Source organism: Hylaeus volcanicus, chromosome 3, assembly GCF_026283585.1.
Source record: "Hylaeus volcanicus isolate JK05 chromosome 3, UHH_iyHylVolc1.0_haploid, whole genome shotgun sequence".
Classification (NCBI taxonomy): domain Eukaryota; kingdom Metazoa; phylum Arthropoda; class Insecta; order Hymenoptera; family Colletidae; genus Hylaeus; species Hylaeus volcanicus.
In genome coordinates this window covers 30,538,392-30,553,877 of record NC_071978.1, presented here as the reverse complement: position 1 = coordinate 30,553,877, position 15,486 = coordinate 30,538,392, and the positions used below count along the sequence as shown (strand labels likewise).

At 34.8% G+C, this 15,486-nt stretch overlaps 1 protein-coding gene across 3 annotated transcripts; it reads left to right on the top strand.

Moving 5' to 3' along the window:
* Positions 1-984: 984 nt before the first annotated feature.
* LOC128873603 (RNA-binding protein 25) lies at positions 985-11,349 on the top strand. 3 transcript variants are annotated; one of them, XR_008456438.1, is made up of 13 exons: positions 985-1,183; positions 1,943-2,085; positions 3,080-3,434; positions 3,510-3,704; positions 3,784-3,899; positions 8,443-8,654; positions 8,809-9,439; positions 9,552-9,969; positions 10,051-10,272; positions 10,356-10,531; positions 10,612-10,758; positions 10,832-11,004; positions 11,127-11,349. XR_008456438.1 is itself a non-coding variant. In XM_054117298.1 (12 exons), exons 2-12 carry the CDS (start codon positions 1,978-1,980, stop codon positions 10,922-10,924), a joined length of 2,643 nt encoding a protein of 880 aa, XP_053973273.1. In that variant the 5' UTR covers positions 985-1,183; positions 1,943-1,977; the 3' UTR covers positions 10,925-11,130. The 3 variants fall into 3 exon arrangements, 2 of the variants coding, with proteins under 2 accessions (XP_053973273.1, XP_053973272.1); XM_054117298.1 differs by having other exon boundaries at positions 3,110-3,434; positions 10,832-11,130; XM_054117297.1 differs by having other exon boundaries at positions 10,832-11,130.
* Positions 11,350-15,486: the final 4,137 nt, after the last annotated feature.

Sequence of the window (15,486 nt, the reverse complement as noted above, 5' to 3'; positions counted from 1 at the left end):
ATCTTACTTGCAAATATACAAGTCTAATATATCATTAAACGTTTACTAATACAAAATATTAGACTTACATATCGTTGCAAAGAAAGTCATATTTGTATCTATGAACATACTTTTTGTGAAAGTGTTTAATAATTTGATACCATTATTTCCTCGTGTCTCAATATAGCATTTTCTAACAAAAATAATATTAATAATATTTTAGAAAGTTCCGAATTTCTGCATCGCAATAGATCGATAATCGTAATACAGTAATAATATAAAAATCATGAAGAGTCAATACACCAAATATTACGAATATAAATTTCTCTAAACTTTTGCTAATGCCGGTAATGTAACCATACACGTGAAGTGTGTGTTGTCATCGATAAATCAACAAGTGAGTAATTTGAAGGTTTTAATATTGACGCATTCGTGTTGCTACAAAAAGACAAACTTTTAATAAATTGCAAAACATAATAAAACATAATGTACATGTATATGAGATTAGAGGCTCTCCACATTATGTTAATTGTCTGTCCAAATAGTTCTGTTTATTGCCCCATGTATTTATTTGATGCATGGAGTATGTCCAGTCTTCTGATTCGTAGAATGCATTAATGATTCTACCAATCAGAAACTGGAACGTATGTCCAACGTTGCCATTTGTCTTGTTACAAAATAATAATTTACAGATTTCTCATTTAATTCCAAAAGAAAGATTGCATTAGGGGGATCGAATTTTTGAAATATTTGCAAGTGTGTTCCGTAATGTAACCGAGATTTGCAGTAACACAGATTACAATTTATACAAATTTTGTAAGCTTCTGAGTTGTATATATATATATTTCTTTGATCTTAACAGTGGTATTTTGAATAAAGAGACTTGTTGAGGTCCATTTTTACTTTGTAAAATGTATAAAGATGTCTAATACATTCTGGATTTTGTGTGTAAAATGTGGTACGTTTATGATGTATTGTTAAACACATAGGAAATATATCATCAACCATACCCTTCTAGAAGAGATCGGCGCGTGAAGCCGTAATGGACGAAAAGAAGTGGGTGCCAGTTCGAAGGATTGTGAAAGTGGAAGTTTAAGCTCGTGTATTTAGTGAAACATCTCTTCAGCTCTCTAGCCTCAACAAAATGACATAAACATTTTTGAAACGATGATCAATGCGTTGTATCTACTTTCAAATATATTATGTAAGTATAGGACCAGTTCTTTGTTAAAATCATTTAATGGTTAGAATATCAACGCATCCATTAATGTCTTGTCTGGCATCTGTAACTGTTGTTACGAAAAACATGTTCTTATATAGTAAAACTTATAAGCCGAAAAACGTTTATATAGAATTGCAAAACATCTGCTACTAAATAATAATTGATGCAATCCTAAATTGATGTTAGTATCTTATTATATGCCAGTAAAGTTTTAAGTGACAAAAAAGATTGTTATTTATAAAAGGTTATTATCTCATGTAAATTTTTTTAAGTTTTACATAAAATTTTCAAGTTTAAGTCTCGATTTTGATATGTTCTAGTAATTTGCACATGCTTAGATATTATTATTTTGTAGATATTGTATAAGTGAAGTATTGCTTGTTGCAACAATTGTGTTAATAAGTGTTTTTAGTCATTTGCAATAAGTTATCAATGTATAATAGTTATTATTGTTTATAGATGCTATAATTTTTCAGCCTAAAATAACAATTTTCAATCTTATTTAGCTTAATTTTTAATTTACCATTGTATAAAGATTGTAAAGATACAACTAAAAGATTCATATTCTTAGTAAAAGACAAACATTCTTTTCAATATCTTTATTGAAATCTCTTCAATGCGAAATAATATGTATGTACGTACATATATATTTTGCTTAAATTTTGTAGGTTACATGTAAAACTAAGGTTCATATTCATCATAAGATATTTGTATAAAAATAATTTGTTTTATGTTTTTTAGAGAGAGCATTGCCATAGTACTAATTAAAGTAAGAAATGTCTTATCCTGGCCAACCTCCAATGGGAATACCAGGCATGCCACCTATGCCTTACATGGTTGGCGCACCTCCTCCAATTATAGGTGGTGTAATGCCTATGGCACATGTAAGTACTTACAAATTTCACTATTTCAATGTTTTTAGCATGCTTGTGTTTATATGCTATTGAATAATTTGTGGATTCTTTTTCTTGGGTACATGTTGCTACATTTCTAATAGAAAACTAAGTAATTTTTTTCATTGATACTTTAGGAAGTAATTGTAATTATAATAGTTTGTATGTTTATTTGTTCTTTTACAATATAAATACGAATTATGTATTTTATGTTAACTTTAACCTTAGAAAGACTATGCCATTAACTGTTATTGTAATAGTAATTTTTTATGCTAGGAAACAAATGGTATGAAAATATTTTATGTAATAGGAATAATATATTTTGAAGATTTTCTGTCAAGTGGGATCAACAAGTTCTGCTTTAATTTTTCGAGGGTTAATGTCCTCAATATTTTAACAGTTTTTATTTTAATAGTTCTCAAAATGTGAATCTTTTATTTTGTACATTTATTTAAATTATTAATAATGAAATTAAATTCAAAACCATGCATGTTATTCTTTCTGAATGTGTTGTTTTTTGTTTTTTATATATATAAAAAAAATAAAATCAGTGCATTCTACAGTAAGCAATTTTCTTTATAAGCAATGGGTAGAAGCATGTATTATCACTTTTATGTAAAGTAATTAATTTGAACTTGATGTAACTTATATATCAATAACTGCAATTAATAATGTTTTAGACAGTTGTCTAGTGTAATGTATTAACAAGTTGTATGTAGATTGTCAATGTAAAGTGGAATGTATATTACTCAAAATATTCACATAGTAGAATTCATGTACAAGGGTGAAAAGAAAATTTTTTAAAAATTATGTTACTGATACGCATCTTAATTTCTTTAAATTAATATTTGCATGATGCCATGTTGTAATAAAAAGCAACAAAAGAAGAAGAAATAAATTACTATGGTATTAGGGGGAGGGGAGACTCTGGACTGCATGAGTAGATATGTGCATTATTAAGAAACCTACCATTTATAAAACATAGATGATTCCAACACCCGTATCTGCGATGCAGACCTCAGCTCCAGCTGTTCGGTATGCACGTAACCAGAATCGTCATGATAATAATCGACGTCGTGAGAGAGAATCCGGCCCACCAGTTACGGTGTTCATTGGTAACATTATGGACAGAGCACCTGATGTGATGATTCGACATATTCTGGGTGCATGTGGCCATGTTCTTTCGTGGAAGAGAGTCCAAGCATTTGGATTTTGTGAATATGCAGGTCCTGATGCAGGTCTTAGAGCAGTTAGATTACTTCATGATATGGAAATAGGCACAAAGAAACTTGTTGTAAAAGTTGATGCAAAAGCCAAAGTTGTACTTGATCAGTTTAAAGGTAAATTTAAGAATTGCATATAGAGGGTACTTGCAAAGTTGTATATAATATATTTATATATTCGATTTATTGTAGCGGAAAGAAGAAAAAAGTTGAGAGGAGGTCAGTCACCTTTACAAGATGAAACATGTACCGATGGGACAGATGGAGAAGAAGGTGAAGATTACATGGATGAGAGCATGAGAGTAGTGGATGCGGATGCGCTAGCTCGCATTAATCAAATCATAGCTGAACATGCTGCTGATCTGGAAATGGCTCAAGTTGCTCCTGGTAATATTTTAATTATTGTGTGATAACTTATCCAATAAAATTAGGGAACTGACAATAAATATTTTATGCTGTTTTATAGAGGAACATCAAACAAAAATGGTTGCAAAATCTTTGAACCTGGATGATGCAGAAATAGAAGAAAGTAAAAGAGACTTGATTACACGAGAAATTGGAAAATTCAGGGAGGTTATGAAGGTAATTATTTTTACACTTTAACATTCTTTTTATATTACTCCTACTTTTCTGCCCTTCTTTTTGGTCATATTGTCGGATGTGATATACCAAAATCTTAGAAGGTATTATAAATTGTGATCTGATAGGATTGGGTAAAAAATATAGGTTTACAGAGGGTAATAATTGTAAAACTGTTGTCACCAATCACATGAATTTTTTACGAAGCATTATAAACATTATTCTGTAACATATCGCAATAAGAACAATCTTTTCTGAAACTTTTTTTATATACAAATGTTAATTTATGTTGTTTTATGTATGTGCAATGCACTTCAACAATGTATTTCATTGTTTGTTTTCTTTTTTTCTTAAAGAAGGTAGTAATTTGCTTAATACGTTCGCAGTACGCGTTATAGATTGTTAGATGTATATATTTTATTATGCTTTTTGTAATAGAATATTTGTCTTAGTAATACCAATGTTGGTTACATAATTCCTTAAAAATTTCAAAATGAGGATATAATTAAACATTAAAATGTTGAGAAAAACTACGTTTGTAATTGTTTCGAAAAGTCTAGTAATATATTTTCCTGTATTAAATAAATTTGCTATAAATGTAACAAGGTTTATGGCGGACGCTTCTCTTCGCGGTTGTAGCGAACGTGTTACAGTAAGATAGTAGTTATGATATTTTAGTATAGTCTTACATTTTTGTGTTTTATTTTTGAATTGTTTGCATATAAATAATGTATTTTTTGTTTTGTCAAGACATTATCAAGAATATGTTTGTAATACTTTGTAGTACTTTTTCTATTATCTTCACAAAATGTGTCAAATCTTTTGTTTGATTATTTTTTTTTTTTTTAATAGAAGAAATTGACCTTTCTACGGAGTAGAAGGAAATGTGAATGTATTAGAGAATGACTGTTTTTAAATTTTATTTCTTGGTTTTAGAAAATAATCGTAAACAATATTTCTAAATATATGTACAATATTTATATTAAACTCGAAAAGTTTATAGCACCTTTTTTCTTCATTGGAAACTAGTAAATTCATTACTTGTGTTTGTCTTGATAATGAATGATTTTAATTTGATTGAATCATAATTGGTCAAATTTGCACATGACAAATGTTGAGATGTTTCTACAATCTAAGTATTATAATAAAATGTATTGTGACTATATCTGCAATTCGTGTTAAACAATTGTTGATTAAACTCACAACATATATGTAGAAAATTGAACAATGCATTTGGGCAGGCAAAAGAGGATTACAAATGTATAGTTATAAAATATAGTTTTTAAGTATTTTGTGATAAAGTGCGTGTGTGCTATGTTAGCTCTAAATAATTGGAGCCGTGACTCGTTGCTATAATTATAATAACAGGCAGCGTGCGTCGCACACAGCAAACGCACACGCCTAGGAATGCTGTGTGTGGGGACCACTCTTTCACTCATTCATTGGCTCTGAAGGGAGTCAATCACAGCACAACCCTCGTATTTTCGCAGGCAGCTGCAGCCTCGTCGGTAAGTCAGAGTATATCCAACCAACAAAACATGAAAAACAAGAAAAGTGCAATCTTTAGACGGGAGAATCTCGTAACTCTACAACATGCTGACATCGTGTAGCCAATAAATTTGTCTCTATCGGAACTCCATTTTCTTGACTCGTCGCAAATAATTCTTCGTTACTAATAGCATTATTGCTATTATATATTGAATACAATTTATTCCATACAATCAAATTTCTTTATCCGCTTCTATACTTATTGTGCTAAACTGCTACCGCTAGTACTTTCGCGAAGATACAGTATATTTGTATGTGATCGATAATAAATAGAAATTTTTATATAATTAATTTTGGATAATTGTCTACAACAGTAGACCTCAACTCTTAGACAATCATGTGGAATTCATCAGGGAACTCAGTTACATTGATTTTTTAGTAACATTAACTTGATTGAATTAATACTTGTCATTTTAAGTAATCTTCTCTTTTAATCTCATCTTCAGTTAGTTTTAAGTAAATTATTTGCTAGAAATATTCATATATGACTTTTTCTACTGGGGTTTGTTATACATTTCACTATAAATTTTAGGTAGAAAAATATCGCGTTGTCGTCTGAGGGTTAATATATTTACTCAATATCAAAGTAGAATGTAAAAAAATGAAAGTAAAAAGAGTTGGAAGTTAGTTATTTTGATGTATGTAATTGTACTAAAGTCTAGCAGTCTAGTACTTGTATATAGAAGGTCAGTAAATTGTCACTCCAATTGTTTTTACGCACTGCCTAGGATTGGTAAAAATATTATTTAAAAAAAAAAAAAAATTTGACGCTGACATATTTTATAATATATTTTTAGATAGATTATTAATAGGATCGAGACTTTCTGAATCCTACACACAATGAAATGAATTTGTCATCACAATGGCGACTGTTCAGTTGTTGTCTTTATTTTGTGTAAACAGCTTCTGTCAGCGTCTCGATCAGACATGTAGTACCTAGGTGCGCGCTCCTCCATTCTCCGGTACCACCACACTGACTGACCAAGTCAACTTCACACCGTGAGTAAACTCCACAACCATGAGCCAACACAACCATTCGGTTCTTGTAGTTTTGTTAGTGAACTGCCCATCTGAATACCTAAGACCACTGATATTTCATGTTTCAACAGTCTGTTTTCTCCTCATAAGTGCATCTATTTTTATGCACTCAGTTATTCTGTCCTTATTAGTTTAAAAGAGTATGGGTTACTGTATGGATATTAAATAATGAAAACTTAAGAAAAGGCAATTCATAGTTGAGGAAACGCTTTTTCTTATTTGTTTACAGCAGTTATGTCTCTTGTTATCGTTTTTACATAGAGCATGTTCCATTACATAAAATGACAATACAGGTATAAATGTGTTATAGCCTTTACACAATGCTTAATTTTTGATTATATTTTTTTACAAGCTAGTTATATAGAAGTATTTCTTGAAGCAGTATTCATCAGAGTTTGTTGTGTAGGGCTCTCCAAGCAGTAACCCATTATTGATACTATTATATCGAATAAGGATGAACCATATTAATTTATTTCTAAGACGTTACGTTGATAATACGGGACGATAAGGGTGGGCAAACTATTGTGCATTTGATATCCAACAGTTTGCTGCATCAGCTGCATAGCCAGAAGAAAACAATGTTGACAGACGTGTGACAGTTTCTTGGCAAAAGTGAATGATGTTTTGGTGGAATCCCTTCTTCGTGATGACTCCGCTTCTGATTGGTATAATACTTTCTAATAATTATTGAGTATTGACAAGAAATCTAAATATTCACCCCTTTCGACTCTTAGACTTATATAGTTTTAGACACTATTGATTTACAGGCACATTTGCAATGTTGTAAGTACATTGGGTGGCCTCTACGATGCGTCTGTTAGTATTAAGGTATTTTTAGTTTAAGTAGAGCTTAAGAAATTTTTTATGCTTGTTTCCAAAGTTTATACCTGCACTTAGGTAATTGATATGTAAACAAGATTTCGTGTAAGATGCTGCTGACCGAGCATGCTCCAGTGGAGTGAGTATACCTCATTGAGATGAACAGAATTATGATATTTGACATGTTATTAATTTTTGTGCAACTAGTAATCGTTAAATATGGTAATACATGTAACATTAAATACTAAAGTTGTTTATATAAAATTTAAACAATTTTATACAAGCTATTTGATTTCTTTTTAAGAAATCAAAACATTTTTGCAAACTACTTGTTTAGAGCATTAGAAGTTCGTCATTTTGCTGGTGTTATGGGGGATATTGAATATAAAATAACGTTAATACATTTTCCATATGTTTTAGCGTAAACTAATAAAATCTGTATAGCATTTTTCGAGCAACGTATACTGTCTGCGTGGGTATTAAATGTGATATATTTTATATTTTATTATGTATATTCTTATATACAGGATGTCCTGTAATTGGTGGTACAAGCGAGTAGGGAGGGAGTGATATTGCGTAAAAAATTGAATCGAAAATATAGAATAAAATTTTTTCATATGACCAGCTTCAGCTCGACGGATTTCATTGTGGATCATAAGCATAAGAAGAAAGTAAACTCGCTGTAAGAGATATCGTCATGTTGACAATGTTTGTAAACATTGGACGAAGCGTAAAGTACTCTCCTACTCGAAACAGTAAAATTCGTGGAACTGAAGCTAACTCAACTAGACGCGTACTCGACAAATTTTCAAACTTATCGATTCAATTTTTCACTTAGAATCACCCCCTACTCGCTCGTACCAGCAGTTACAGGACATACTGTATACATATGTACAAAGGCCATTTGTTTTGACTTAAAAAAGAAACGGATAATATTGCACTGTTATAGTGTAATGATATTACCACTACTTTTTTATATACATAAACTAACTTTACACTTACCTAGTAACCTTTTCTCTATCCGTTAATTTTGATAACTCAGGAGAATACGATTGCTAGTTTTTGCGTTCTATTATCACAGCCTGATAAGCTTGCTTTGATTATGTGGTCTCACCAATTTTTCTATTTTTGTGTTTTGTAGAAGCAGGAGGAGGAGAAGGCCCAAGTAAAACGGAAGAAAGAAGCAGTCGAGAAAGAAGAGCGGGAAAAGCGTGAAAAAGAACGGCGTGACAGGCGAGATGGCAGTAGTACTAAAGACGATCAGGACGGTGATCCTGGTAGCCCTACATCTCACAAGGGTCGTAGTAGTAGTACTGGAAGTAGTAGAAGAGATAAAAGACGGTCTAAATCCAGGTATTAGCAGTGTATAATAATTAGAAGAGTAACTAGATATTAAGAAAAGTTATAATATACAAAGCAAGTTTCTTAATAATTTAAGAATTTAATGGTTCTAAACATTTGCACGTTGCGAGACATCGAATGTCAACAACTTTTTCTGTCATTAAAGGTCCAAAGAACGAGATAGGGATCGTCAGAGAAGCGATAGAGATCGCGATAGAGACAGAGATCGAGATAGAGATCGAGAACGAGAAAGAGACCGAGATCGTGAAAGGGAACGCGAACGAGAACGCGAGAGAGATAGAGAACGAGAAAGGGAGAGGGAAAGGGAACGAGATAGAGAACGCGAAAGGGAACGCGAAAGGGAGGAAGCGAGAAAGACGGAAAGAGAGATCATGCGTGAAAGGGAGGAAGAGGAGGAGGCGAAAGAAAGGAAGAAGAACGAAAGAAGAGCACGTGAAAAAGAAGCGGCGTATCAAGAGCGTTTGAGAGCGTGGGAGACACGGGAACGTCGTAAACAAAAGGAATATGAAAAAGAGGCGGAGAAACGTAGAGCGAAACGAGAAGCAAGAGAAAGGGAAGCGAAACGGTTGAAAGAATTTCTTGAAGATTACGACGATGATAGAGACGATGCTAAATATTACAAAGGCAAAGAACTCTCGCGACGTCTGGAAGAGAGAGCACTTGAAGCAGAAGCCGATTCGCGAGATCGTTGCGCAGAGCGTCAAGAGCTTCAACGTCTCCGCGATAAACTTTATGCCGATGCGTCTCATCCAGATCCAGCGGCGGAATTTGAAAGGGTAAACATGATTAATCGTTATAGGCGTGATGTAATAATACGCGTACATTTACTGCAGTGTAATAACCGCTTTTAATGAGGTTTCACACTTAAATTGTTACTTTATATTCTAGTTAAAAGCAGAAAGGGAGGAGCAGTATAAGCCTAAACCAGTGATTACCATAATTGACGAGGAAGACGAAAAGGTAGTGAAAAAGGAAAAGGAAGTTATGCCACCCATAGAAACTGAGCCTATCGAAAGTGACAGTGACGAGTGTGTGCAATTTGACGAAGCCTCCCAACCGGAAGCGCCATCCAGAACACCTCCACGACATCATCATCACCACAGAAGGCATCACCGTCATCATCAGAATCATCATCACGACGGCGAAGAGAACGAAGAAGTCGTAGAAACGGATAGAGAGAGTTTAAAGGGTACGAGATCGTCGCCATCTCATCAAGCAGTCACACCATCGGCACAATCCATTCCACCCACGTTAGATGAAGACTCACGCATGTCTCTTGTTAGTGAACCCGAAAAAACGAGCAGTAGTAAGTACAGCGTATTTTTTTTTTTCTATTGATGCAATAATAAATTCTCTATTTGCGTGACACATTCGCGTGTTATTTTAGGTAACTTCGTGCCGTTCGCTATGGGAAGCGGTGGTAATCGCGGTGGCGATCATGGTGTTGGTAACAAAACCCCAGCTAGTCCCAGCACGGCTGTCACTGTTAACTCGCAACAAACAAATCAAACCAGAAAGAAAGGTCGAATCGACGTCAAGGATGTATTTAATAACGATGACGACGACGATAGTGCTAATAACTCGAAAAAGCGTAAACTAGTTCCTTTAGGTAAATTTCATCGTGCGCTAACCCAAATAGCGATACATCATGTACTCGGCTAACGTGTAATTTTTATACGATTTCTATCTCAGATTATGGCGAAGAGAAAAAGAAAAAGTCTACCGAGGATGTTCAAAAATCAGGAAAAGAAGAAAGTACAAAAAGTCAAGAAGAAAAACGAAAACACATAAAATCCCTTATTGACAAGATTCCTACAGATAAAAACGCTTTATTCGGATACCAACTGGATTGGGCGGTAATAGATAACGTAAGCTGTTATTAGCTATACTTATGTATTATGTCTATAATTTATATGCATATCTTTAGACTGTTATTTATCTTTTGCAGACATTAATGGAGAAAAGAATTAAGCCGTGGATTAATAAAAAGATTATTGAATATATTGGCGAACCTGAACCCACACTAGTAGATTTTATTTGTAGCAAAGTAATGGCCGGTAGCTCTCCTCAGGGCATACTTGACGATGTACAGATGGTGAGCGGTTTTCATTTAATTAATATTGAATTAAAAAGTCTATACTGCTATTGTTTAACAAAGTATATTTTAGGTATTGGACGAAGAAGCAGAAGTGTTTGTAGTCAAAATGTGGAGGTTATTAATTTACGAAGTGGAAGCAAAAAAAATGGGCTTAGTTAAATAAATGGATATCAATTAAAGTACTAATCGACATACAAATTTATACTACACATCAAATTCCCTTGGTTAAGATGTAATAATTAGGTAATAGTGATAACAATTACTCATTTGAAGTGTTTGTAATTTTTAAATTCGAACTCTATTTTTACTTCGCTTTGTGCTATATAAATTGGTTTAGCAATAAACAAGTTAATTGTTACTTACAGTGTATCTATTTCGTATTAATTTGAAATGTATATTAAGTTTAGAGATGTTCCTGTTATAATGGAACATGTGAGCAATAATCGGTAATGAAATCTAGTAATATAGGCAAGCGACGATGAGATTAATTAACATGTTTTGAGAAAGAGGTAAGTAGCGATGGATAAGATTAACACGAGCAAGATGAACAATTGTATTACGAATAAAACCATTTTTTGTATACGCTTATATGTATTACATTACTGGTACTAGAATTTCTCATATCGCTCCTCTTGGATTATAAGGCGTATCTAGTGGTTAAAAATATAAATAAAAAACAAAATTCCGTTTAAAATTCGTCCCTCAAGAGGTTGATATACATTACAATGTACATCAAGTTTGAAAGGGTTATAATCTTAGAATGCAACGTTTATTCTTATTTCCAAACAATTTAGAAAATTTCCCATTTTTAAAGAGGAAAGTGAAGCTCAAGTGAGATCGCGAACACGACGCGACCGTGCAGACAGACTTACTGGGTCAGTCCCGTTTCCTCTTGGTGAGTCTAATGCAAGAAGAAGACGATCGACGTTCTCGTGTCAAATCCTGTACTCCCTGCATCCCGTTGACAGAGTCACTCTCGGTCCCAACTAGCAACGTCCGACGGATGAGGTCTTAACCCCAGCCATACATCTGCTGCCTGAGTCAGTTTTGGCCTTCCTAGGTCATCCTTGGTCCTTGGTCTGGCGTGCACGCGCGAGATCACGACGATCCGTTCCAGCCAGAGTATCCTTGAGGACTGCATGTTCGGACAGGTCTGATACGACCGATGAACGTGAGAAGAATTAATATTATTGATTAAATGCATTCGTGGGACATCTGTATAATTTGTATTATTCTCGAGAGTCAAACAAATATCAAAAAATTATTCCTCCAAGAGGGTTTAATTAAGAAGTATGTTAAAAAGTTATAATCCTGCAATTATTTATATATTGTTCTCGCCAATAAATAGCTTAATTAAGACATGGTATCAGTTCCTTTTATTCCATGTGTTTGATCCTTTATAAAGAATTATATAATTGCAACGTTTTTCATGGCTTAGAATATATAGAAATAAACCATCAAGTATTCAGTATTTTAAATAAAATTTACTCAGCTCATCTCGTGATGGAAAAATACCCTTATACATAAAACTCATTCACTCATTAATCTACACCATACTGTAGAATTCAACAGTATGCTGAAGTTATAGTGTTATCAATTAGATTTACAAACTAATTTCTCATTACTGCACAGTATATATTTTTTACTATACAATACAATTTCTATATTCTAATCTATACCATAGAATTTCATAGTACAATCTAGGAGATTGTATTATTACCAATCAGACCCACTGTTCAACTTCCTAGCTCAGCACAGTATACGACCACCATACACACACAAGAATGTCGAAGTATCGCATCACGTAATCCATCTAAATCGGAAAAATCGCATTATGCATGACCCAGTATATACCTACCGTAGCTCATTACTTGCCAAAAAGCCGCGAACGTTCCCATCTACTTAGCGCGTTCTTCGAAAAGGTTGATAGGCGTCGCGCGGTTTCCCGTAATCAAAGGGTTAAATTGCGGAAGGTCCAACAAGAGGAGGCGGCTGAAAGTATTCGTTCCAAAAGAGCACGCACAATCGCGGGATCCGTTCTCGCGGGTGAACGTGTAAACGCATACATAGACGTAATCTCTAGTAGAAAGTCGGCGAGACGGGCGTCCCATGCGCGTAGCACCCACTTCTCATATTATTTGTCGTTAAGTGCATGAAAGCTTTTTTCGAGGGCTTAATACAAGCTCTCGGTTAATAGCGGAGCATTATTGTGTTCACGGGGACACGAGTGCGTCGCGCGGCTTAGAGTCTCGCTCTCTTCTTCGGCACTACACGAAAAACGCGGCAGCCCAACCTTTTACGGATTCTTTGTCGCGGCGCGATTATGTACCAGCCGAGCTTCTCGTCCCCGCCTCTCTCTTTTTCTTTTTCCTGCCTTTTCTTATGTATTTATACACACGAGCTTCGCTTGTACGCCCGCGGCCGTTTCCCTTTTTCGCCCGTGCTGCGTGGTCTTGCCGCGGCGCGTTCGGGGGTGGTTGGGAACCAATTTTCACCCGACAACTTTTTCACCCCTTTTTCTCCTGTTTTCTCGCCCAACGCAAAATGTACCGAAAATCGTTGCGCGAAATCGGGCGATCTAACGAGCAACGCGCGATAACTGAAAGCTCGACTCGGCTGGAGGGTTTGGGAAGCGCGAAACTGGGACGTCGGTTTTCAATCCTTGTGGAAACTCGAGGAAGGGGTGACATATAATATAGGGTTTCGCAAACGAGACATTAGGATTTTATTTTTTAGTAAAATAATGGAGGAACTTTTAGTAATAGCTTTTTGGATACACTTTATAAGGGTGAGATTGAATTATTAACACGTTGATGTGAACGAATCAGAACGTGTCAATCTGCTTTTCCACTATTTCGTAACATCACGATCTCAATGAGCTATCGTCATATCCGTGCACGCGTAATTTATAATTGTAGTCGATGACGGAATGTAATATTTCCGTCGACGTTAAAATAAACGCAAGTCAGTGTACATATAAATATACCGCTCGAGAGTTCGGAATTTCATCACGTTTAATTTTCAGGAGTGGAAACGTTATTAAGTGTATTGATTTACTTCGACTGTATTATTAAAATTTCCCCCATTCGGTTGATTGTTAACCGCTTGGATCCAATTTATCGTGAAAGATACATCGCATTTATCATCGTGACACGTTCTATAAATTATCGTCGAACAAATATGTTCGTTGCACGATACATGTGTTTGGGACTAAATTGTTCTTGTTAAAAGAAGATTCGAATTGCGAACAAATAATTTGTAATTAACGGTTCAAGTAGTTTTTCTGAATTGCAAAATTGTTCTTCCAATGATGCATTCGTTGCTTATGTATCACAATTGATAACCATCTTCCGATGGTTCAAATAATCATGGTAGTCCCTAATGTTCGACACGGTTCGACGTGAACATCCGGTCGAATGTAAAGTTTAAATATTTAAGATGCGTTCAATTTGGGACTTTCAGGAAGGTTTCTATTAATAATTCGTCGTTCCATATTTTCCGGTGCACTGTAATATCTCGGTAAACAGCGTGAGCGCAGGGAAACGAGCAGAGCAAGCTCTCGGTTTACCACGACCAATTCAATGACTATGGTATACTCTACCGAGCACATTATCTGCAACAATTGCATTATGCGCCAGGCAGCCACTGTGCTGCGACCATATCCATATTAGATTTGAAGAAGCTTGCCGTAATAAGTTGTGGCTGAGTTTGGCGAACGTTCCATGTAAATGCTCGTGCTCGTAGTCGATTTTCAAAAGGACAATCCTCGGGACTCGAAGTACATGAAAATAATTTTATGAATCAACTCCTGTGTTTATTTACGACGGGACTAATTTTCTTTGACTAATAACAGGGAGGGAACCACGCTATGGGGCCAAATATTAAGCGTTTCTCGTTACAAAACGAGTCGAATAAATTCTATATTAAACGACATTTTTACCTAAGCTTAATTTCGTTTATAAATCCATGTTGAACATGTTCGCACGATCTCACAGTTACGCCCACGTTACAAATACTTTGTCCTAAAATAAGTCGATTCTGTTTAAATTTTATATTTCCATTTTATAGGTCTCACTTTATCCTTTTATTATCCGTTTTCTGAGTTTTGATTTTTGCAGCAAAGACGAAGCATCGGGTTTACGAAAACGAGCGTATTATTTTTTTCGAGTACAATCGCAACTCCGACGTTTCACAGGCTGATTAGAACATTCGCGTTATCTATGAAGATGACTTTGCCAATAGGATAGGACGGTTAATGGATGGTGTACGAGCTTTCCGGACGGAAATTCTGAGCTGAGTGACGCATCGTGGTCGGAACGCCCAACGGAGTTTGATGAGGAGCGGTTGGAGAGTCTGGACTAGGAAGATTCCCGGCAAACACCTCGAGCATCAGGAGAGACGATTAGATGTGACCACAACATCTCTTAAAATTCCTATCTTGCAAGCTAAGAGGCTAAAATTTGTATACAATTAGAAATGACATAATCTAACATCCGTGGCAGTAGTTATTCTCGTGAGCTCTTTAAAATGTACCAGTTCTATCCGAATTGATTTTCTTCGAAACCTCGCTTTCAGAATTAATTAATTAATTTTTCAGTGAAAATCACTTGTCACTCATACATGGGTGATACGACGGTCAACGTGTTAACATGCATAGATCGACATTTCATCTCGCGTAGATTCACTTCCAAATAAATCGACGTTGAAAATTCATCGAATATTACC

Excerpts from the sequence above, each read along its gene's own strand:
- LOC128873603 (XM_054117297.1), top strand. The coding sequence starts at position 1,978 with ATGTCTTATCCTGGCCAACCTCCAATGGGAATACCAGGCATGCCACCT. Across the intron at positions 8,655-8,808 it reads AAAAGACGGTCTAAATCCAG|GTCCAAAGAACGAGATAGGG; the intron begins GTATTAGCAGTG and ends CTGTCATTAAAG. Across the intron at positions 10,759-10,831 it reads TACTTGACGATGTACAGATG|GTATTGGACGAAGAAGCAGA; the intron begins GTGAGCGGTTTT and ends AGTATATTTTAG.